The sequence below is a fragment of the Alosa alosa genome, chromosome 6 (genome assembly GCF_017589495.1).
Source record: "Alosa alosa isolate M-15738 ecotype Scorff River chromosome 6, AALO_Geno_1.1, whole genome shotgun sequence".
In the NCBI taxonomy this organism is placed as follows: Eukaryota; Metazoa; Chordata; class Actinopteri; order Clupeiformes; family Clupeidae; genus Alosa; species Alosa alosa.
In genome coordinates, this window is record NC_063194.1 from 17,582,635 (window position 1) to 17,605,424 (window position 22,790).

At 46.0% G+C, this 22,790-nt stretch overlaps 1 protein-coding gene across 1 annotated transcript in view; it reads left to right on the forward strand.

Moving 5' to 3' along the window:
• LOC125296291 (myosin-10-like) overlaps window positions 1-22,790 on the forward strand; it is a 66,273-nt gene that overhangs the window by 20,124 nt on the left and 23,359 nt on the right. The window contains 11 exon segments of the mRNA XM_048246116.1: window positions 9,830-9,857; window positions 12,569-12,671; window positions 13,224-13,253; window positions 18,048-18,140; window positions 19,097-19,160; window positions 20,094-20,192; window positions 20,537-20,680; window positions 21,001-21,096; window positions 21,957-22,075; window positions 22,518-22,619; window positions 22,621-22,671. Of these exon segments, the coding sequence (XP_048102073.1) occupies window positions 9,830-9,857; window positions 12,569-12,671; window positions 13,224-13,253; window positions 18,048-18,140; window positions 19,097-19,160; window positions 20,094-20,192; window positions 20,537-20,680; window positions 21,001-21,096; window positions 21,957-22,075; window positions 22,518-22,619; window positions 22,621-22,671 (929 nt within the window).

The window sequence follows — 22,790 nt, forward strand, 5'->3', positions numbered from 1 at the left end:
GCCATTAACACACCCAGAAACACGACACCTAACTGCTGTGGCACCCAGGCCCTTGCTGTCTGTGGGTCATTGTGTCTGAGCCCCTACCCCAGTCCTCATCCATAAGCTCGCTCCAGGCCAGTTGCCGTGGCCAGGATTCCAGGGTTGCCCCCCACTCCCCTCTGTGACATCAGTGGAATGTACCACACCCCACACCCCTGTATCGGTGGGAAGAGACGGGGGGGCGGAGACAACAGGAACGATGACGACTCAGATTCCCTTGGTTGCACTGGCAACAGGTCTCCATGCCAACCAGCACCAGCTTTGTCTTTCTGTGCTGTGCTTCTTGGGGGTATTCCAGGAATGTGGTTTTGTGATGAACCAGAATAGCCCTATGGGCTCATTCTCTTAGCAAAACAAAGCCATCGGACTGGTCTATCAAAGATCCTCTGCTTCTGTTACCACTTACCGGTACTCTGAGTTAACTTCATGGTTTGTCACTAAGCCATGTTCCTGGAATACGTTCTATATATATATATATACAGTCTATGCTGGAATACATTGATTGTCTAGAATTTTTTTGTCCTACTGGAGGATGTTTTTGTAGAGGACACATCCATAAAGCTGCTCATACAAGTAGCCTCACTGAATTGTGACAATGCAGCTCTACTGGTTGACAGCTTAATCGATGCAGGATGAATGTCTTCATACACAGACGGTAAGGCTGGGAGCGTTTATGCCCTCCACGGCAGCCAAAGGATGTTGTTAAAGGTGACATTGACACTGTGCAGGACCTGCTGTCGGCCATGAACGTAATCTCTCTCTCACACTCACACACACACACACACACACACACACACACACACACACACACACACACACACACACACAAAAACAGTCTTCCCACTGTCGGGGAGAAAGGACCTGACAGACTCCAGACGGGGGAGGGGGGAGGGGCCATAGGCTGTTGTTTCCGTCGGCGACAAGTGGCTCTGGAGGACAGTGCGATTAACTTTGCCCATCAGCAGTGGCAGAAACAGGCGTGCCGAGGGAGAGCGTTGTAGAGTTGTCTGTCAGGACCCCACTAGGGCCCTTCCTGTTAACCACACCAACCACAAGTCTTCACTGTTGAACTTTATTTCAAAGTCTGTTCATTTGACCTTGCAGAGTAGGCTGTGTTTGTTAGGGGGTGGGGGATAGCTTTGTTCCCATTACTCAACTTAGGACAATGGTTACCATGACACTGAGCATCGGTATTTGTATTGTCTCTGATGACCTTGTTTCATGTATTTGACGCATTGATACATTTTACTCTGTTATGGAGTTAAATGTGCATTTGAAATGTGAGTTAAAAGGCTACAACACAAACCCTGTAATATTCCAGTTTTGTTAACTTATGTGCTTGTATGGCGGAGGATCTAGTAGCTACTCAGCTATGCGATGTGATAATTCCAACCCATATAATTTATAGGGGTTGGCACCACAATTTCTTCCTGTGTATGTATGTGTATGGGGTATAGAAGAAAAAGACAGCAACAGATATGTTGAATTATTTGGGTAGAGGGTGGAGAAGATGAGGAGCAGAAGAAGTGGAGGGATGGGGAGGAGGAGTGGAGAGAGGGATGAGGAGGGGGCTTGGCGGATGGGTGCAAGTTTTTGGGCTGGCAACGACGGGGTCTGGAATGCCGGGAATGAGCAGATTAAACCGTCTGGGCGGATAAATGATTAGCGCAGCGCAGATCTCCAGCAGCGCTTGAGTGCCCGTACGCCTCCTGCCACACATAGCCTCAACTGTGTGTGTGTGTGTGTGTGTGTGTGTGTGTGTGTGTGTGGATTTATATGCATGCAATTAAGATGTGAGCATAGCACCTGAATTGAATTAACATATAAATGATGAGGATGTATAAATGACCTGTCTTTGTTGAGTCTCTCTCTCTGTACCACAGTTAGGCTGTGCTGAGCTAGGGTTGCAGACATTGCTCAGCACTCTTTATCTCAATATGACAATCATAATGTTGGACAAAAATAACCACTTTAAACTCTTGAAATCATGTGAAAATGTTATGGTTCTAGATAGATAACAACTGGAAGTTGATTTGCAAATGAGCAAAGCTCATTTGAAATGGTTTCTCCCCCTAAAACCCCTTTTCATATTTAATAGCATCACGTTCCATGTTCCAAATAGTCCCACTGAAGCAAAGCTGAGGCAATCAGAGGTGGAAAAATCAGACTGTGGCTGAATTTGGGGCTTGTGGGCAGGAAAGGGCTTTTGATTAAGTTATTTTCTACTTTTTTGAACAGTATGAATAATACTTTGTCTCATTGCCACAGTTGGAGAGGAAGGGAATGTGTGTGGCTATGTCTTGCCTTGTGGCTGTCTGAGAGAGAAAGATGGAGAGCACATGCTTGTTTAAAGAAGAGGAGGAGAGGAGAGAGAGAGTGAAGAGAGAGTGGGGGAATGATGGAAACTCATAAATGGAACAGATTCTCAACAGCAAGCTGATCATGAAGGTTTTTGCAGGTCTTATTTTATTTTGACAGCATTCACAATCAATTACATAATATTCTTAAAATATCAATTGGCCAGTGAGGAGGGCTGAGGCAGAGGGAGTAGAGAACAGATGAACACGCATTCTTTGGCCTGTATCTGTCAATCCGTGGCACACAAGTTGGAAAATTGTCCTGCATCCCATGATGGGCTATGGTCATGGAGACCATAACAGACATGGGATTAGACATCAGATTAGTCCAACAGGGAGAAGGTGGCATTTGTAATAGTAAGCCTGAATTAATTGTACCAGCATAGAGTCTTGTGACACAGTTTGATTTAGTTGGCGCAAGAGTAAGAGAAAAAAGGAATAATGCTACTCTTTATATGCCCTCAAAACCCAGACAGATTCACTCGGACAGACACAAGATGTTGGCCATCCTTGATTTATTATGCTGTGCCATAGTGCATCACGTGACTCAGACACTGATGATTTTATAGGGTCCCTCTGCCAAAGAACTCAGTGTTCTGACTCTGTCCGGATCAGCCTGTCATTAGAACAACCAGGACTGTTTTTGAGGTAGTCATTAGGCTACTATGTAGTGTTGTGAATTTAATGAATTGAATTTTAATGGAATTTAATGAATTGTTAATTGTATTCCAGGCGTATAATGTCTACAATGTCTTCTTAGTTTCTAATTTGATAATGCAATACCATGCAATACCAGTTTAGATAATCATAATCTGCATGGAGCAATGAAGAGTACATAGAGGTTCCGTGGTGGCTGTGGCCTCAGCCCAGGCCCTGTGAGGTCTAGCTTCTAGTTTTCTCTCTAGTGGGTTCCGTGGTCTCTCGCTTTTCAGACGCTGTGCAAGTCGTCTTTGAGTCTCTCTTCTTTTCTCCGCCGACTTCAGCGCTGTCTTTGTCCCCTTTGACACTGGGCAGCATCTGTGGGCGATTTTTAGAGTCAGGAGTGATTGTTCACACTTCATTGCTTCCTGGTAATTCCAGGCATTAGAAGTCAATAGCAGAGCCTGGCGTAGAGCCAGTGGTCTTGTTGTCACACTGAGCTCATTGTGAGGGATGTGGGGTGGATGGCCTCTCCCAGCTCCTTCAACACCCTTCCCTCACCAGCCCTCGCCTCCACCGGGAGAGGCACTGCCATTCTTGGCTCACTGATTTAAGTGTTGCCCAGACATGAAGACATCTACATTTAGTCTCTTAAGGTCCCTTTGAGGATGCATTCATCGAAAAAAAAAAAAAAAAAAAAAAAAAAAAAAACAAGACTCATTTACTCTTTATTTGCATACCAAGTACTGTGTCGGATCCAAGTTAACATTTTCCTTTTCCAATTTTTGTAATTTCTCTTATGTTTGTAATCACTCCAACCATTCTGCTATTAGGACCCCACCCCACCCCACCCCACACAGCCTTGTTTGTCTGGGTGCGACATATTGACAACTCCAGTCTGAGCCCAGCTCCTCACACGGGGGCCGTGAAGGATTCACTGGCCCATGGAAAATGAGCGCCTTTGATATGCATTTCACAAGGGACCGTGCTAAGCCGGACTGAGCGTGCTCAGTAGCCCTGCCTCTGCTGCAGCTCCTTTGATGGCCCGTTGGGTTTCTGAGGTCCAAAGCTCTCCTAAAGAAATGTTTGATTATGGTCTCCCTAGCCAGGGAGGACAGAGGGGCTAAACCCATTTTATTTACCACGCCAAGGGCAAGAGCAGTGAGATGAATGGAACACGTGACTGAGATTCTTTTTTTTTTCAGATTCAATTCTATTGAGGAATTCCATAGAGTAGAGAGGAGGACTGAGAGATGTGATCGATGATGCGGTGGGACAGAGTAAGGAGCATGGCTAAGGAGAGGTGGGCGTGGAACGGAATATTATAGCCGGTGTATCCCATAATTCTGAGCGTATGAGTTCACTCCCTCAAAGCGAGCTCAACCTGTCAGGCTGCTGACTAATGAGGTGTCAGTCACCGTGACTGATTGCCGCTCTGACCCCCACACACAACCATTTTGAAACGTTGCTGGTCAGCTCCCAGTCATTCCGCTGTCATCGGTGGCTCCCAATGGCGCACGCTCCCACTGACCAAAACAGGTCAGTCAGCTGGGCCCCCCCTCCTCTCCTCTCCTCTCCACAGTGTCGCATTGTTCTTATTCCAGACTTCTGACTGAAGCTGTCAGTCAGTCCGACGCTGTACTGCACTACTGCTGACCTTTGCAGACTCAATACGGTCCACCGTCCAAATTGAAGGATGAACAGACCTGCTGGTCCACTCCATCTCCGTCCTCTGAGAGTAGAGTCAAGGCCGGTCACATAGTCTGAGGCAGAGGGAATGTTTATGAGAGGAGTAGAGTGGACTTATGGTGTGCGCTTGGCTCGTCTGGCTTTGACCTGTGAGCCTCTCTGCAGTCCTGCTGGGCTCATTGTCAAGAGAAGGCGAGCCAGAGCAGCCCCATTTACTCAGCTGCTTTTCCCACCGCTGTCATCAAATAAGAGGAATTGGATGCAGTCGGACTGTGTGTGTTTGTGTGTGTCTAAATGAGACTGAAAGCAAATGTGTGTTTGGGGAGACAGTGTGTGTTGGAGTGTCTGTAGATCTCTCTGTGTGAGAACACTCTCACTAGTCATTTAAAAAATGATCACTGCTCTGCATGTTTTGGGAAAATGCTTTATACTTCAAATGTACTACAGCTCCTTGCTTAGGAAACAGTGCTTCCTTCATGACAAGTCTATGGCTGGGTCCACTGCATTCCTCTGCCCACTATGAAATGGCACACCTCCTCATCGCTCATTCATACGGTTGCCTCAGCACACTTTGCCATTCACAGGTTTTTCTGCTAAGTCACTCCGAGGTAACATACAGATTGCTTATTCTGATGACTGCTGCAGTCATTGCTGATCAATAATGCAATCAGTCCTTGGCAGCCAAGAGTGCCCCTTGTCCTTTTATGCCGTCTACTAATGTCCGTGGTTGTGTGTGTGTGTGTGTGTGTGTTGTGTGTGTGTGTGTGTGTGTGTTTGTGTGTGTGATGTGTGAATGATCGATCGAGATGCATTGCTGTAATAACATCAAGACAGAAAGCCTGAGACAGGTGGGCAGAACTATTAGATGACCTCTCAGAGGGGGGTCATGCTAATGCAGCATACAAACCATTAACCCCCCCTCTCTCTTTCACACACACACTTTGACATAGACAGAAAGAGGCAATGGATGAGATGAAAAAGTCACACTGTGGAAGAGGGCTGGAGTTCAGCGGCTGGATTGCAGATGGTCTTAACTCTCTTCCTCTCTTTTGTGAAAGAGCTGGAACGTTGCTTGATGGAGTTTCCTGTAACATAGCTGATTGGCCATTCTCCAGCATTTCAAAGGGATAATGTATTTTCCCATGTCTGCAAACACAAACAAATGGCTTGCAACTTGCCACAACACGTTCCCACTGAACACCCACGTGTAAATGGAGAAAGGGCTATTCCTGAACAGGAGGATTCGTCCTGGCGGGGGCAGAATGGATCTGTTTCCCCCACCTATCTCTCTCTCTCCTTCTCCAGGGTCTCGCTCCTGGCAACACTAACTCCTGGGTAGATTTACGGGCGTCTGAAGGGCTGCCGGTTCAGCGGGCGGCGCGTGCTCTGCTGGAGATGGGGCCTGATTACTGCACTCCGACCCCCTGTCACCAAGATCTAGTGGGCGGCCATATTTTAATGTGACACAACAAATTCCTCTCTTCTATAACCAGGGTCCTGAACCCCAACCTGACCCCCTGCTCTCGTCCCTGTTCCTGCGCAACTGCCGCAGTGGACACTCAAACCACACATGTAACCGACTCCCCTACACACCGCTGGGATTGTTTGCAGCCTCCTCCGCCAGAGCTGGAGAGCTTGCGAGGAGGCTTGAACAGACATAAAACAGATGAGGATTCCTCAGTCTAAGAATGCTTTAGATAATTTTTTTACTATCTTCCTCATGTCGTGCTTTATTTTGTTGAGCATGAGCATGTTCCTCCTACCCCTAAATGGAAATGAGGGTTGCTTACAAGGGGAAGGGATTTTTGGATTTTTCTTGTTGTCTGAAGAATACTTGCACGTTTTAATCCTAACTCGAGTCCATTTATGTTTCTACCATAAACATGCCCATTCATGCCCAATTAAAACCTGGTGCCTTGCTTGACTCCACTAAGCAGCTGGGATGACCTATTTCCACACGTCAACTTCGGTCAACCCCTCACCCCCACCTCAACTGAAGCTGTATCAGAGATGACGTCGACTTGTCTGTGTCTCCAGTCTCCAAATATATACCCCTGACTGGTAATATGGTCCCCTACATAAAACCAAACTGACACCCACCCTGGGCTCAGGTTGTTTTCTTTGGCCACCTTTCTGCTATCAGCGACTTATGTTTCTTGGCTGTGGCCGATGTCTCATTCTACCCAGGTTCTAGGGGGTCTCAGGCTTGGACATGCTCCATATAAAGACAGCTTTGTGGTGTTGAAACGTCACAGTGCAGGTTCCAGAGGGTCTCCAGGCTCGGTCCTGCTCCTTATAAAGACAGCTTTGTGGTGTTGAAACGGCACACTGCCAGGGCCAACTTTTGTCCCTCTTGTGAGATTCCTTGCTTGTGGGCGCTCTGTGCAGAGACTGTGCCACCTCTTCACATATCTGTCATCTGCTCGGCCCTGTCATCCTCTCGCCTGCCCGGAGGAATATACAGCTAGAATTCCCCCTGTATACTTGACCTCATATAGTACCTACAGGATAAGATCATTTGGTATAGTTGGCTGTTGACCTTGGCTCAGAGGTAGCACAGAGCTGGGGATTTCCAGACCAATCAGAGGTGGTGGTCTATGTCTAAGGGACCAGCTGTCTTTCTGTTTGACTTATTCCCTGGAGACGTGAAAGTATGACTCCTGCTTGCACTGATAGCGAACTGTTACGATCACTACAACTGATTATAATTGTTAAAGTATATACTTATTATTAACAACTAACAGCTACTATAATTTGCCAGTAGTGGACAGTGCAGTAGTTGAGTGGTTGTTGCCAGTCACCATCAGTAGTCTTGTAGATGTGCAGAACAGTGGATCTGTGGCAGAGTACAGAAGCAGTGAAGACTCCGACTCCTCCATCTGTCCTGTCCCGCGGCCCCTGTGGCAGGACTGCATATCCTTCTCATTGATTGGATCAGGTGTCACTGGCATAGAGTGAGAGGAAGAGAGACGGAAAGAGAGGCCAAGGGCCGGAGAGAGAGAGAGATCTGTGTGTGTGTGTGTGTGTGTGTGTGTGTGTGTGTGTGTGTTGTGTGTGTGTGTGTGTGTGTGTGTGTGTGTGTGTGTGTGTGTGTGTGTGTGTGTGTGTGTGTGTGTTTGTGTGTGTGTGTGTGTGTGTGTGTGTGTGTGTGTGTGTGTGTGTGTGTGTGTGTGTGTGTGTGTGTGTGTGTGTGTGTGTGTGTGTGTGTGTGTGTGTGTGTGTGTGTGTGTGTGTTAGGTGTGTGTGTGTGTGTGTGTGTGTGTGTGTGTGTGTGTGTGTGTGCTTAATGGTTCTCTCAAATGACCCTGCTTTAAGTTCATTCACAAGCACTAGTGTCCTTGATTTTTTAAATCAATAATTTTCTATGCATCCCTTGACAGACACACAGACAAACAGCTCTGAAAGTACATGTAAGCTTAATACTCTTTTAACCTGATTCCTCTACTGCGTGCACTGGATTAAACTACAGAGTGTGTTTGTCTGTGTGTGTGTGTGTGTGTGTGTGTGTGTGTGTGTGTGTGTGTCTGTGTGTGTGTCTGTGTGCTGGGAGGGGGGCAGCCTTCCACTCCTCTCCATTTATTTATCTGTTTCAATGAGGGTCATAACGAAAAAGTTAATTATCTCAGAGATGTAGTTTAGTGAGTGGTGTGTGTGGATGGACAGGATCTGATCTGATCTGTTCCAAGCTGCTGAGGAGGACCTTACACACTAAAGGCTAGCTTTTACACTAGCTGTGTGCTGGTGAGATATCCAACAGGCTTCAGTTTGAACTCTAAGCCCTGGTCTTTCTGTTTACTAAACTTTCCAGTGATGGGATTACAGGCTTTGGAGCGACTTTGTGCGGACTGATTTTCTTTAATTGACCCCGATGCTGTGGAAGGGTTCGTCCCTCCGTAGGCAGAGGCATATTATTTCAACCATGCAGCCACTTCATAGCGGGATTCAAACAGACATAGTACAAGTGGCTGTTATAGTACTTCTAACCCTGTTTGTGTCATTAATAACTTCAGCAAACTTAAAAGCACTAAAATCCCAGTTACAAATAGTAAAACATTTAAAAATGTAGGCTATGCACAGGCACCAGAGTTTAAGTGCAATGGGGTAATTCAACTTGAACAGTGAATCAGAATCATTTCTGTAAATGTACATACTGCATACTTCTTATGGTCATTTGTGATTTTTGTACCCATGTGTACCCTGTGTGTGTGTCTTTGGTCTGTATGCAGTGTATCCATTGTTTATCCTTGAATGATTAGAATTCAATGAAAGCCTGTCTAGAGGCCTTTTGCTTATCACCAGGTGTGAAACGTTAATGTTTGTAGAAACAGCATGTGTCCAGGCCTCTGAAGAAACTTCCCAGGAAAGGGGGTAGTTTTAATTAAAAGACAATAGAAGCTGACCAGACTTGATGGCACCAAAAGGCCACATTCCCTTCCACCACACCTTTACATTGCATATTCATACTAGAGGTCACTCCTTCTCTTTGTGTGTAACTTAAATATGGTAGACTTGTTTTTGTATAGTCAGAGAATACTGGTGAAACCCATGATGGGGTGACACAAACATGCATCTCTCCCTTGAGGGGCACTGGCCCCTCATTGAAAAGAATAAAAGCCTGGATCCTGATATTCCATCGTCTTGACTGAGTCTTAAGAGAAATATGGTAGTAAAAATATGCTATCAACAGTCATACAGTATAGGCGTGGCTTTTAGACATTTGCTCCAAAGAGGTGCAAGGAATGGCCTCATAGTGTTCACTTCTGTGTTTGTGAATATTGGAGGGGGCTTTTTGTTCTTATAGCACAGCGAGGGTAGAGATCACTCATTCAGAGAATAGTGTTAAGGAGGTAGCCTGTTTGATAAAAATGATAGACTCGCTAAACTTAACCAGAATTGTGTCCACTTTAGACTGGTGGGGTTATTCATCCAGCACTTGATTTTAATAATTTTAATCCATCGTCTTCAAGCACGCAGCTTCCTAAATGAAGATTTCCATGAAATAATGCACATAATGACTTTATCTTTAATCTAGGCCTACATCCATTTCTTGCAAGGAAATTGGTCAAAGTCCTAACTGCTTCTTTTCTCTGTTTCCTTCACAGATCGAGAGGACCAATCCATCCTGTGCACGTGAGTACCAACAGCTCATTGTCACTCCAATCCATCTGTTTTAGTGCTACAGGGACTACAATCATTGTGTGGTCTTCTTCGCACCACAGAATTAATACTGCCTTTTGCCCTTTGTTCGTCGAATAACATCCATACTTAATTGAGTTTGCCCCTCAGTGACTTGTAAATTGCCAATCGATCTGCCACTGATCTAAAATACTTTTTGGACATAGAACTAATATTAGAATGTTTGGGGATGAACTGAATGAGTGATCTGGAGCCCTCTACATTACAAGTCACACCCTGTGCATTGTCTGGTCTTACTCCTGTCCTCTCTTCAACAACACATGGCATTTTCTGTGAGATTTGTGTGCCTGGATGAGAATATCTGCCTCCCTTAAGCAGTTAACAGCTATCCCAGAGACTCCCACACTATGCTCCCCCAACAGGCCTCCTACACAGACCGCCTGTGGTGAGAGGCGCTGGGGATGCGAAGATGCTGGCCAGCCCTGCTATTACTAGCGCTTATTGCCAATACTGGAGCCTGTGACATATAAGCAGCTTTATGAGCTGGATAATAAACCTGTCTGTGGTTCCTGGCTTGGAGCTGGGTTGTGTAGCGTCGGGCCATCCTAGAAGAGGAAAAACATAGAAAAACATCCCACTGCGGCTTGTGAGATTAAGGTGTGAGGATGTAACCGCAGCTTATGCCTGGGAGCTGCCAGGTCTGTTGGTAGTCGCCTGGCTGCATCTGCTTTCCATGCTCAGATTCTAACTGTGAAGGCCGCTGAGATAAGTAGTGAAGTTGTTTACAAGCGGCATGCTTAAACCTCCTGGCAGCACTCTGGTCTGTGGGGGGCTTAATACAGACACATAGCTGACCTCTGCCCTGCGGAATCTCCCACCTGAAGGCCGGGAGAAGCGCTGACGCACATGCCAGCCCAGTACGATGTTCATCAACATTCCAATCATCAGACCACATGATGCTCAGAGCAAACAAATTTCAGACACTGACGTCGCTGTCAGTGGAGATTGTAAAGGGACCGCAAACAAAAAGCTATCGTGTTCTCTGCAAAGACTTTATCCATCACCGAACAATGAGCAAGGGTTCATTTGTTCATTCAATGTTTTCTCTCTCAGGTAGATGGCTAGGCAGGGCTGCAATGCCACCTAGGAATGCAGGCCCAGCCTCTTGAGCTTGATTGCCCTCCCTTTTCCTCTGTTGGTGGTGTGGTCTCAAACCATACTTATGATCAAGACTGTCCTATCTTGGCTAAATAGCGTTGTCACCAACATGAGAGCGACTGGCACCTGGTTATCACTGTACTCAGACAGAGAGACTCAGAGGAGAGCATGCCCTACTTTGGCATTCTAGAATATAACTTATCTTTTCACCAGCTTACACAGACCAGGGACAGCCAGCATACTGTGAGCATACTGTGTTTTTATATTTTTAACATTTATGTCACATTTTAAATTGGTTAACATCAGAAAAACTGTTTTTCCACCAAATTCAAACTCATCAGACTTGACTGGGCCTACAACTAAAAAAAAAGCTTTCACATCAATCAGAGAGATTGAACTGCCATTTTTCCACCAATCAGAGAGACAGCTGGTTTCAAAAGGATACGGGTCCAACTCAGGCTCTGTTGTAGGAGCAAAGCGCCCTCAGTAGGATCAATCCTTGGAGGACAGCGGAGCCTTGAGTGTCAGTTGCATCTCCCATCGCACAAAGCCTCATAGGAAGTGCTTCACTCTTGCCCATGCCTTTGACCAGTTCAACTAAATTGTTGACTAATTTAAATAAGCTGACTTGAATGCACAACAAAACAAACAAAACCTTTCCTGCTTCATGGGGACATGAGAGACAAAGGATGTCTTTGTGAATCTGCCTGGGCCTGGAGCAGTGGTGGAGCTTGCTGTGAGCTGCTGTGAGCTCTCCCAGTGGCGAAGGCATCTCTCTCTCTCTGTGGCACTCCTAATGGCAGGCTGCAGTAAAGCCACCGGTATGCGCTGGATAGGGGGAGACCCAGAGGAAACGACTGGGCTGGCGGAGTTGCAGAGCTGGTCCCCACTGGGGCTGTCATTAGCCCAGGGCCCAAAAAAAGGCCTGCTTCTGCTGCTGCTGCTGCTCCAGATCTGCCCCGAACCTGGAGCCGTGCCCAGCCTAACCACCAGACCAGCCCAGCCCAGACTCGAGTAGACCCAGCCCAGTGAGCAGAGTGTGGCCATGTTCTGTGCTCAGCTCTCTGATATCACTTAATCTCTCTTCTTTTCCAGCCGTGAGACCAGTTGAGGATTTCATTAGTATTTCAGTGTTTGTTTATGTGGCTAGTGTTGTAGGCATGATGTCCCATACTTCCCCATGACAATGAAATGATAAATGTGTGTGTGTGTGTGTGTGTGTTTGTGTGTGTGCGTGGTGAGGAAACAGCAAACCACCCGCTGTGATGGGTGGTTATGTGGTCATGCACTTATTTGTGTCTTTATGAGTTAGTGAGGGAGCCTGTCTTTTGCTCTTTACTACAGACCTGTGCTACACAAACACAGCAGTCGGCCGCCGCAGGAAATGTGCCATTTTTATCAGATTGGGGCTTGTCTGTTTGTTGTGTTTCTTTTTTGGAGGGGAGAGTTGCATGTTATTTCTTCTCTGTTGTTCTCCCCATTTTTCAATGTCTGTGTGTGTGTGTGTGTGTGTGTGTGTGTGTGTGTGTGTGTGTGTCTTAATGAAGGGGCGAGTCTGGAGCAGGTAAGACAGAGAACACCAAAAAGGTCATCCAGTACCTGGCCCATGTCGCCTCGTCGCACAAAGGACGAAAAGACCACAACATTCCTGTGAGTGCACACACACACACACACACACACACACACGGACACACGGACACACGGACACAAATGGACACAAACACACACGCACACATGCAAAACACACACACACACACAAACACACACACACACACACACACACTACACATGCAAACAACACAGAGACAAATAAATATATTTTAACATAATTATATGTTTATGTAGTTGCCTTGTTTTATTTAGCGGATGAATACCTACCCTAGCATTAATATATGCCATGGCAAGGCCTTTGATAGCATTGCTTTAATAGACTTCTCATTTCACATTCTCTAACTCAGATGGTCACCGCTCTAGATCTGTGGAGTTCAGTGCCTGTCTCAGTTGTGTGTGGGTGTGTGTGTGTGTGTGTGTGTGTGTGTGTGTGTGTGTGTGTGTGTGTGTGTGTGTGTGTGGTGAAGTTAAAAGTGACATTGAGGATAACTGGTGGTATTGTGTATGTGTGTGGGTATGTGTGTATATCTGAGCTGTAAATACTGAGAGGTTTCTCTTAATGCTTTGCATTTGTTTATCCGTAACAAACAGCCTGATTCGCCTAAGCCAATGAAGTTCCAGGCAAGTGACCCTCTGCTTCCTCCCCAGTCCCCTGTGCTGGTGCTCTCTGCTGTCTGTCTGCATGTGGCATGTGCTAACTCTAGTGCTCTCATCTGTACACATACAGTGTTTGTCTCTCAGCCATCTAATGAACTTATTTTATGCCTTTTATTAAAAATCTGTTATCTGCAAACAAACTTTTTGGTAAAGTTGTATGATTGTTATTATTATTAGATATAGATGTATGAATAAATATTATTGCTATGATTGCTCTTTTATTGTGTTGTGTTTGATGATAACCTCTGCCTTTGGCCGATGGCGTGCTGCTGGCAGCCACCAGGCAGAGGACAGACGTACAGCCAAGATTCAGTAGAGCAGCCAGCACTCATGATTGAGGATAACCTTTGCTGTTTCCTTTGGCACTTGTACTTCAGATTTGTCCAGAGAGACTTTTTCATTTGTGCCAAGAAAATCACAACACCGGCAGTTTCTCACATGGAAGGATGTGATGAGAAAACAAACAGCCAGTAGTAGTACAATAAAACCCTGCTAATGATAGCATCAATATTTACACACTTCTCTTCACACTAAAGCCCTCACCTCAGCTGCTGGTGCTCTCTCTCTCTCTCTCTTTGGGGCTTGGTGGTCCCCTCTCGATGTGACTGCTGCTTTTTAACCATTGCTATCTTTTTAATGTGTAGATAGCATGCATGAGTGTCACTATGTAGGCTAACAACATGTTGTCCCTATGTAACAAAGCAAGCAAACATTGCTTGCATTTTTAAAAGACAGAGGATATCTGTTTAGGGAGCAACATAACCATAAGTAATGGTGTAACACCAAACACCAAATTTCCTCACACACTGGTTCTAACTGATCTTTCTGAGCTGAACCTGAACCTGTTGCCAGTGGCTTGTCCACCATAATCAGGAATAGTTTCGGTCATTTTCCATATAATGCCCATAACTAAAGCACAAATTAGTGTCTTCTCAGAATAATATCTGCCTTGTTTACACAGTTGTGTATCTGTGCAAGGGACACATGAATAGTGTTTGCTCTCAAGGGACCTGGACCTCACACATGGTGCGAGGTTTATCACATTATTCTTCCATAATAACTCGGAACATTCTGGAAATCGATGCTCCTGGCGTGGCATAATTCAGCGCCTGCCTCTGAGCAGCCCGGCCCCTGAAAACCTCCCCTCCTCTCCCCATCCAGTGATCTGACATGAAAGCATTCCTCCTGAGTCTGATTCCTGTCAGCGCTCTCTGCTGGAACAGCGTGTTTTTTTATATTTCATCATTTTTGTCCTCTCGCTAACTCGAAGCTGATGAAGTTCGGGGGTTCTACAGTATCATAATATGGAGCCTTGGTGCGGTGTGTGTGCATTTGTATAAGACTTACCTTGGCCTCATCGCGTGCGTGTGTGTGTGTGTGTGTGTGTGTGTGTGTGTGTGTGTGAGTGAGTGCACTCTGGTTGTCTGGAGGTCTGTCTGTTTGCTGGGTTAAGTTGTATGTTACACTCTGCACCTGGGGCCCGAAAGAGAGCCCAAGACCACACAACCCCCCACCCCCCCACCCACCCAGCCTCGTCTCAGGGCTCCCTACCTGCATCCAATTAAAGCTGGCTGTGTTCGTGCGCTGGCTGCAGAGGAATGCGCTGGGCGGAGAGGAAGAGCAGCAAGGGCCAGAGGAAGAACAGGAACACAAAGGTGGAGGGAGGAAGCGATCTGCAGCCCAAACACTAACAGGGTTACAGCAACAGTAGCCTGGGGCGTCCAGGCAAAGCAGGGCAAGAGAGGCAGCCTTTTCTTTATATTAATCAGGTTGAGAGGGGTAGAGTACCATTAGTGGGGGGGTCGGTGTCACTCTTGTGGACCGGCTTGTGTACTCATGTGCTGCAGCGTTCCCGTGGAAGTACATGGAGCTATCTTCTTCATATCATGATCCTGTTGTCTGACACCGTTGAATAGGGAACCGATTTTTGCTGTGTACCAGAAAAAATTCTGGGACAGGGCCTCCTGCTGCATGTTAGAAATGGTCCAGTTCTTAAGCACACAGTTCTGCTTTCCCACCTCTCCTTTCTTTCTTTCTTTCTTTCTCTCTCTCTCTCTCTGTACCCTTTTACATTCCCCCCCTTCTTCCTCTCCCACTATTGCCCTACCTAGGGCTGGCCCACATTTTGGCTGCAGGGCCCCGCTGCACTGGTTGCCATTTTGCCACTCTTGAGTGGGTGAAACCGGAGAGAGAGCGCCTCCGTCCCTCAGAGGCCCCCACAAACTAGGCCTGCTGTTATGTGGCCGCCAGCGCTATTTCTGGCCTTCCGGGCCCTTTCCCTGCTTCGAGTGGCTGGAGCACGGTCCTCGACATCCCAAAGAGAGAGTAATGTCGCTCTTCGGTGCTGATGGTCTCTTTAGAAGTGCCCTACCCAACCCTTGAAACACAAGAGACGAGAGGAGAGTGGAGAGAGAGGAGACAGTTGGGAAGATTGACGAGAGAGAGAAGCAGATAGAGAGAGACAATGAATAGAAGTCTGAAAGACACGGTAGAGAAACAGGAGCAACCAGAGAAGCTCCTCACAGCCACAGGAATGTGTGGAGAAGGGAGAGGCTGGCACCGACTGCCCACGTTTAACAACCTCAGCCCCAGCCACCTCCATCCCGCCATTTTCCAATGATTACAATAAAAGTTAAAGATCTGGTTTTCTCAACTCCACCTCCATGATACCGGAAAAAGGGGCCAAGCCAAGAACACATTGTGTGAAGAATGCTCAGAGCAACAAAGAAAAGCTCTATCAAATACAGTGATTTATGTATTAATGTTATGGTTTGTTGTTTCAAAGGGAACAGTCATGACAAAGCATTAGCTTATCAGAATACACAGAGGCAATAATAACCTTTGCTGTATATTGTCCAGGTCAGTAAGTTTTCCTGAGCAGACTTGGTTTATTTGTTGCCAGGCTAAAAAATTAAAGCAGTGTTTTCCATGTCATCCTGGCCCGGGTCATGTTTGTCATGTAGCACTCAGACTGCACAGGCACTGCTGCAGAGATGTTTGTGTTGTCTCGGCTGCACTTTCTGAATGTGTGCTGTATATTTATTCTCCAGAATGTTCTGTAAGCAATCAGCAATCTTGATTCATTTACACCACCCACATCTGTTGATCTGTTTACCTGTCATCGCCTCTCATTTTTTAAAGGGATAAACTGTCTTTTTTTAAAGGGATAAACTGTTGAACTGTCTAAACTGTTGAACTGTTTAAAGGGATAAATCCACCATTTGGGGAATTACACTCATTTTCCACCTCCCCTTAAGTTAAACAATTGATTTTTACCTTTCTCAAGTTCATTCAGCCGTTTCTAGCGATTCCACTTTTAGCTCCAGCCTAGCATAGATCATTGAATCATATTAGACCATTAGCATCTTGCCTGCTAGCATCATGTTTAAAAGTGACTAAGATTTCCGGTAATTTTCCTATTTAAAACTTGTCTCTTCTCAAGTTAGAAAGTATAATAAGACTAATAGAAAATGAAACGTGGCGATTTTCTAGGCTTATTTGACATGGAACTATACTCTCATTCAGGCGTTATAATCCAGTCACTAACCAATTTGTCTGCTGCAGCTCAACCTTGTGGCTGGAAGTTAACCTACGGGGACTGTTTTCAGGTGCTGCATGATATCATTGTGCTGTTGCGCCCATGGTGTTCCTTGATTATTACACTGGAATGAGAGTATAGTTCCATGTCAAATCAGCCTAGAAAATCGGCACATTTAATTTTCCATTGGTCTTATTACAATTTCTAACTTGAGAGGAGACAAGTTTTAAATAGGAAAATTACCAGAAATCTTAGTCACTTTTAAACGAGATGCTAATGATCTAATCCGATTCAATGATCTATGCTAGGCTGGAGCTAAAAGTGGTATCGCCAGACTCAGGGAACGGCTGGATGAACTGGAGAAAGGTAAAAATCAATTGTTTAACTCAAGGGGAGGTGGAAAATGAGTGTAATTCCCCAAATGGTGGAATATCCCTTTAACATAACACTGTAACACAATCATGTCGCTTGAACTAAATGCTGAATTTTGCAGGTAAACGGTTTAACACAGCATAGAGATATGTTGGAAGGCACTAAAGTCTTTGCCATGACCTTGCTCTGTCAAGTCTATGATTAATTTAGTGTGTGTAGATCATTAGTGTGTCTACATTCTTAGTTAATGCAGCTTTGATATGATAATGATGTGATAAATGAGTGATGTTAGATATGCCCTTCCAGTTTTACATTCTTTCTTTTATATAACATATCTGCTGTGTCTTCACATTGATGCATTGATTTTGCTAGTGTTTTTTTAATAGCTTTTTATAGTCAATATCAGTATTTCACTTATAACAGACTATGGAAAATTCTTTTGAACAGTTGAGCAAAGCCATATGGTTTTTATTCCTACATTTTGTAAAGTGTTTATTTTGGCTTTATTGAATTCTTCCACTTGGGAGATGCACAACCTGGAACACAGAAATACTTATTGGCACAACTGATCCATAGCAGATCACTTTCAACATTTTGTCCTTCCTAAAATGGTGTTGCCCCATCTATCTTCTCTCTGTCCTACATGTTCTTTGACTTAATTTCTGTTCATGGTCCTAAAAGGACTTCCTTCTTCATCTGGTTTAACTAGTGTTGTATTTCTCATTTCTCACCCAGCAGTCTCACATTGTGTGGAGCTCCAGGCTGTAGCGATGGGAACAATATTGATCATAATAGGAACTGACATCTTTGTTTTTCTTTTTTCTCTCTTTTTTTGTTCTTCCTCACAGGGCGAACTGGAGCGGCAGCTTCTGCAAGCCAATCCCATTCTCGAGTCCTTTGGGAATGCCAAGACGGTGAAGAACGACAACTCGTCACGTTTCGTAAGCACACTCTCCAGGCTTTGCAAGTCACAGGATAGATTGTCAGTGGTCAGGTACAAACTGTAGTGGAATCTGATGACCACACTCTTGAGCTGAATGCTACTTGAGGTGGTGGTAAAAAGTACACCTGTCACTACTGATGACCAACTCCACCTTCTCCCTTCCATCTCCCTCAATAAAGCACAGGAGAGATTTAGAATACAAACACAGTTGAGCGTGCTGTATCCAAAGATATGCTCTGTATGTTTGGTCATTTATGAAACGGGTGGGAAGCTCTCTTGTAGGGTCTGACATATTTAGCTTAGCACTTACACTGAGCAGGAACCCTGCAAGAAGAATGTGCCTTTGCTCATTCCTCACAGAGGTGATACCGTCTCCTCTCCTAACACGTCAGCTCAGGCAGTGAGATGGCGTCATCGCCCCTTTCTCTTATGTGTACATATCAGTGAAAGATGCCTGTCCCAGTGCTGGGAATCTGGGGGTTAGTCAATGCGGTGAGTTTACCCAGATGGCAGAGTGCCGAATACCACACGAGGGTGGCGGTGCCCACGTCTGTACCTGCTCCCCCATCCCCATAATATGTCACCACTCCCAGACCCCCCGGCTTAGATGCCACGCATTCCTGGCACAGTGTGTTTTTGTCCATAAATAGGCATCGCGGGACCAGCTTTTTCCCCTGTGGAAACCCAGCCACATGGGCCGATCTGAGGACGATGGTTCCCAGCCTGATTAAAACCAGACTGTGTGTGTGTGTGTGTGTGTGTGTGTATGAGTGAGAGTGTGTGAGTGAGAGTGTGCATGTGACTGACAGCAGGCCCTCTTGTTGCTCAGTCTTCTATAATGTTCTCAGCACCAGAGGGGATGGCATTTAAGACATTACCACTAACTAGGCTGGTATGATAAGTTCACCAGCACAGTGGCTACCGCTAACCGATCTTTATTTCTGCTCCCCACAGGGAAAATTCATCAGAATCAACTTTGATGTCACCGGCTACATTGTCGGAGCCAACATCGAGACCTGTATCCTTCAGGGGAGGAAGGGTCATGGAGGAGAAGAGGGAGGCACAGGAGGAGACTGGGGACAGGAGTTTGTATTTGTCAGTGTGGAATAGAGCAGAGGGAGAGGGGAGGAGAAGGAGGAGGAGGGGGAGGAGAAGGAGGAGGAGGGAGGTGAGCGATAGGGAGGAGGGATATGAGTTAGGGAGCAGATAAAGTAAAGGAGGGAGGGAGTGGAGGAGACGGACAGGGAGAGGAGGAGATAGATAGTGTGTGTGGAGGCAGCACAGGGTGGTGTTTGTAGAGGGTGGGTTGGGGGTTGGGTGAGGGGGATAGAGAGCACGGGGATGTGGTTTGGCGGACGGCGTCTCCAGAGTTTATACATCACCGCAGGAATGCGGCCCTCGCAGGGACCCGAGCGGCCCTCGGTGAGATGGCGTCCGCCTCCCGCTCCTGTGTTTGCTCTTGCGTTCCTTCACCAAAAGCAGAGCACCTCTCTGCACTTTTCCCCTCTGCAGGGGTAGCGAATGGCACAGACCTTTCTGTCTCAGATTACCGTTTTTGGTCCCCCCGCTACAGGATTAAGAGTTTTCGCAACACTTGGCAGAGACGGCTCTGTGTGATTTACTAGCTGGAGTGATGTGTGTTTTTATGAGATCTTTTTTTCTCCACCCAAGCGGAAAGAGCGCTGTGCTCATTGTTGTGTAGATTTGCCTTGGGATGCACATCAGCCTGCAATGTTCTAATAGTAACCACACTGTCCTAATATGTCCAGGCCACTCTATTTCCCAAAGATGGAGTTTCCCAGGTTTCCTAGTGCCTAACCTCAGGCCGCAGAGGTTCTATTCTATTCTCACACATAGAGAAGTTCTTAGACGTCAAAAAATCTGGAACTATTTCTCTGGTCAAAGGTTCATGCATACAGCACCATCACTGTTCCTTAACTGGTTTGAACAGACCTTCTGGAAAAATCCAGAGCCATACGCCAGGCCAAAGATGAGCGGACGTTCCACATCTTCTACCAGCTGCTTGCTGGAGCAGGGGAGCATCTGAAATGTGAGTGGCTGCCTTTGTCATGTCAATGGAGTCATCTCAAGCATCCCCCCAGAGAAAACACGACACTCACATTTTATGGATCCTCAGACAGAATTGGGGAGTATTTGGGGGGTATTTGAAATGCACAGCTGTGTGTTTTCTGTAGTTGTTATAGATATGTGTTGGAGAGCAGTCTTTTTACTGTTACATTCCAGTAAAATGTTCCAGTTCATTTGATAGGATCACAGCTTTGGCCCGCGGGCCCCGACCATGTTTTCATGTCATTCCTGACCCGGGTCTTGTGGTGTACAGTTGCACGGTTCCTTTTGGAATTCATGGCTCTTGTCTGTGTCATCCGATTCCAGCTGACCTGCTCTTAGAGGGCTTCAGTAGCTACCGCTTCCTCTCCAACGGCAACGTTCCCATTCCCGGCCAGCAGGACAAGGACAACTTCCAGGAGACCATGGAGGCCATGCACATCATGACGTTCAATCACGAGGAGATCCTGGGTCAGAGTGCACAAACATACACTGACTTCATCTTACACTATGAACACACACACGCGCACACACACACACACACACACACACACACACACACACACACACACACACACACACACACATACTGTATGCACACACACTATCACATTGGAGATTATGCTAACCATAAAGGTGTATCTTTTTTATTTTTATTTTTTATTTTTTGAGCTTAAATTGATTTTCTCTGTGAATGAATGGCACATGTTTAGTATTGTGCAAAGCCCAACCATAAAAAAGCACATTCACACACTTCACAGCCATCATAACGATCACTCTTTCCTTTGCAGCCATGCTTAAGGTGGTCTCAGCAGTGCTGCAGTTTGGCAACGTTGTCTTTAAGAAGGAGAGGAACACAGACCAGGCCTCCATGCCCGAGAACACAGGTGAGCTCTGGCCTGACTCCTAATCTGTATATTAATCAAATGAGCCGCTGGTTCAGATCCAAGTCAAACATCACTACTGTAATTAATGCTCCGGTTAATGTTCAAAATAGCATCACCAGACCCAGTGGATTGTGCATGTTTTGATTGAATGAAAGCCATGTACATAAAAATCGAGTTCTGTGGCGACAAATGCCATTCACAGTCTGCAAAACACTTGGCAGTAAAATATGTCACAGCATGCTCTACATTTTCATCCAGGGCTGTGAGGAAAATAAAGGGACTGTTTTAACAGATGTTTGGCTGAGGCCCTCAATGCATGGGTGGTCAGATATGCCAGTGTTTACCTTTAGAGGAAAAGAAACAAAGACCGGCGAAATTAAGAAACAGAAGTCGATGAACCTTACAAAATGGTGTATGCCTTTACACACTATTTCCTCTCCGTGCGCTGCTGTGCTTGGAAATGCTCAGGTGCATAACGTGGAGGAGGCGCTGGGGGTATTAGCTGGGCCCTACTGCTCAGTCACTCTCCATTTGTAGTCGGAGCTCTTTGGTGGGTTAAAGTGCCCAGTAATGAACAGAACCAGTCAACCAAAATTACCTGTTTTATCAGATTTTTCGTTTCAGCCATTTTAGAAAAAAAAAAGCAAAGTTGAGATAGATTTGAACCTATTTCAATCTAGAGGAGACAAGCAAGTTTTCTCCTGACTGACTTTAATTTATGAATTTTGCATGCATAGAAGAGGTCCAAGCATAGAACCAAAGCGGCGCACGGTTTTTACGGCAGTTGGCTGACTCAATCACACACAAGGCGTTTCCCCTGGGTGGTCCATTGACATGACCCTGTCTCCATCCCCATTCAGCTGCTCAGAAGCTCTGTCACCTGCTGGGCATGAACGTCATGGAGTTCACCCGCGCCATTCTGAGTCCACGCATCAAGGTTGGCAGGGACTACGTGCAGAAAGCCCAGACCAAAGAGCAGGTACTCTCCCACGTGCCATAGCGCACACGCAAGCTCTTTTCAGAAGATGCTCATATGTTCCCTGTCCGAGTACATTGGGCCAATAAACACAACTTATATGACATTGTTCCACAGACGTATCCACTTGCACAAAGAATAGCACAATAACTACAAGATGAATAGTGACCTTACATTAGTGAGTTGTTATTTTGATAGAAGAAGGTTGAATGTTTTTTCAGCCCTGTAGTCTGTTTGGACACTATGCATTCTTATGGAGTTAAATGCCTTTGTGTTTTGCATTGCATAGCATAGCATTGGACTTTGTACCAGATATTGTGCCAATGACTGCATATATTTTCACACTGTCACCTGGTTTGTGCATTTGCACAGTAAGTCAGTGCTCTTCCCCTGCATGTGTCTCCTCTGTGCCCTTCATCCTCCTCATCCTCCCTGTGTACGTCAGGCTGACTTTGCTGTGGAGGCCCTGGCCAAGGCCACCTACGAGCGTCTGTTCCGCTGGCTGGTGCACCGCATCAACAAGGCCCTGGACCGCACCAAACGCCAGGGGGGCCTCCTTCATCGGCATCCTGGACATCGCCGGCTTTGAGATCTTTGAGGTGGGTTCATTCATTCCCAATGACAAAATTCTACAAGCACAGGCGCAAATAGCTGTGGTACTGTAGGACAACAGCTGTCATTTTCAGTTTATATTCATCTGTCTCCCTGTTGGGTGTGT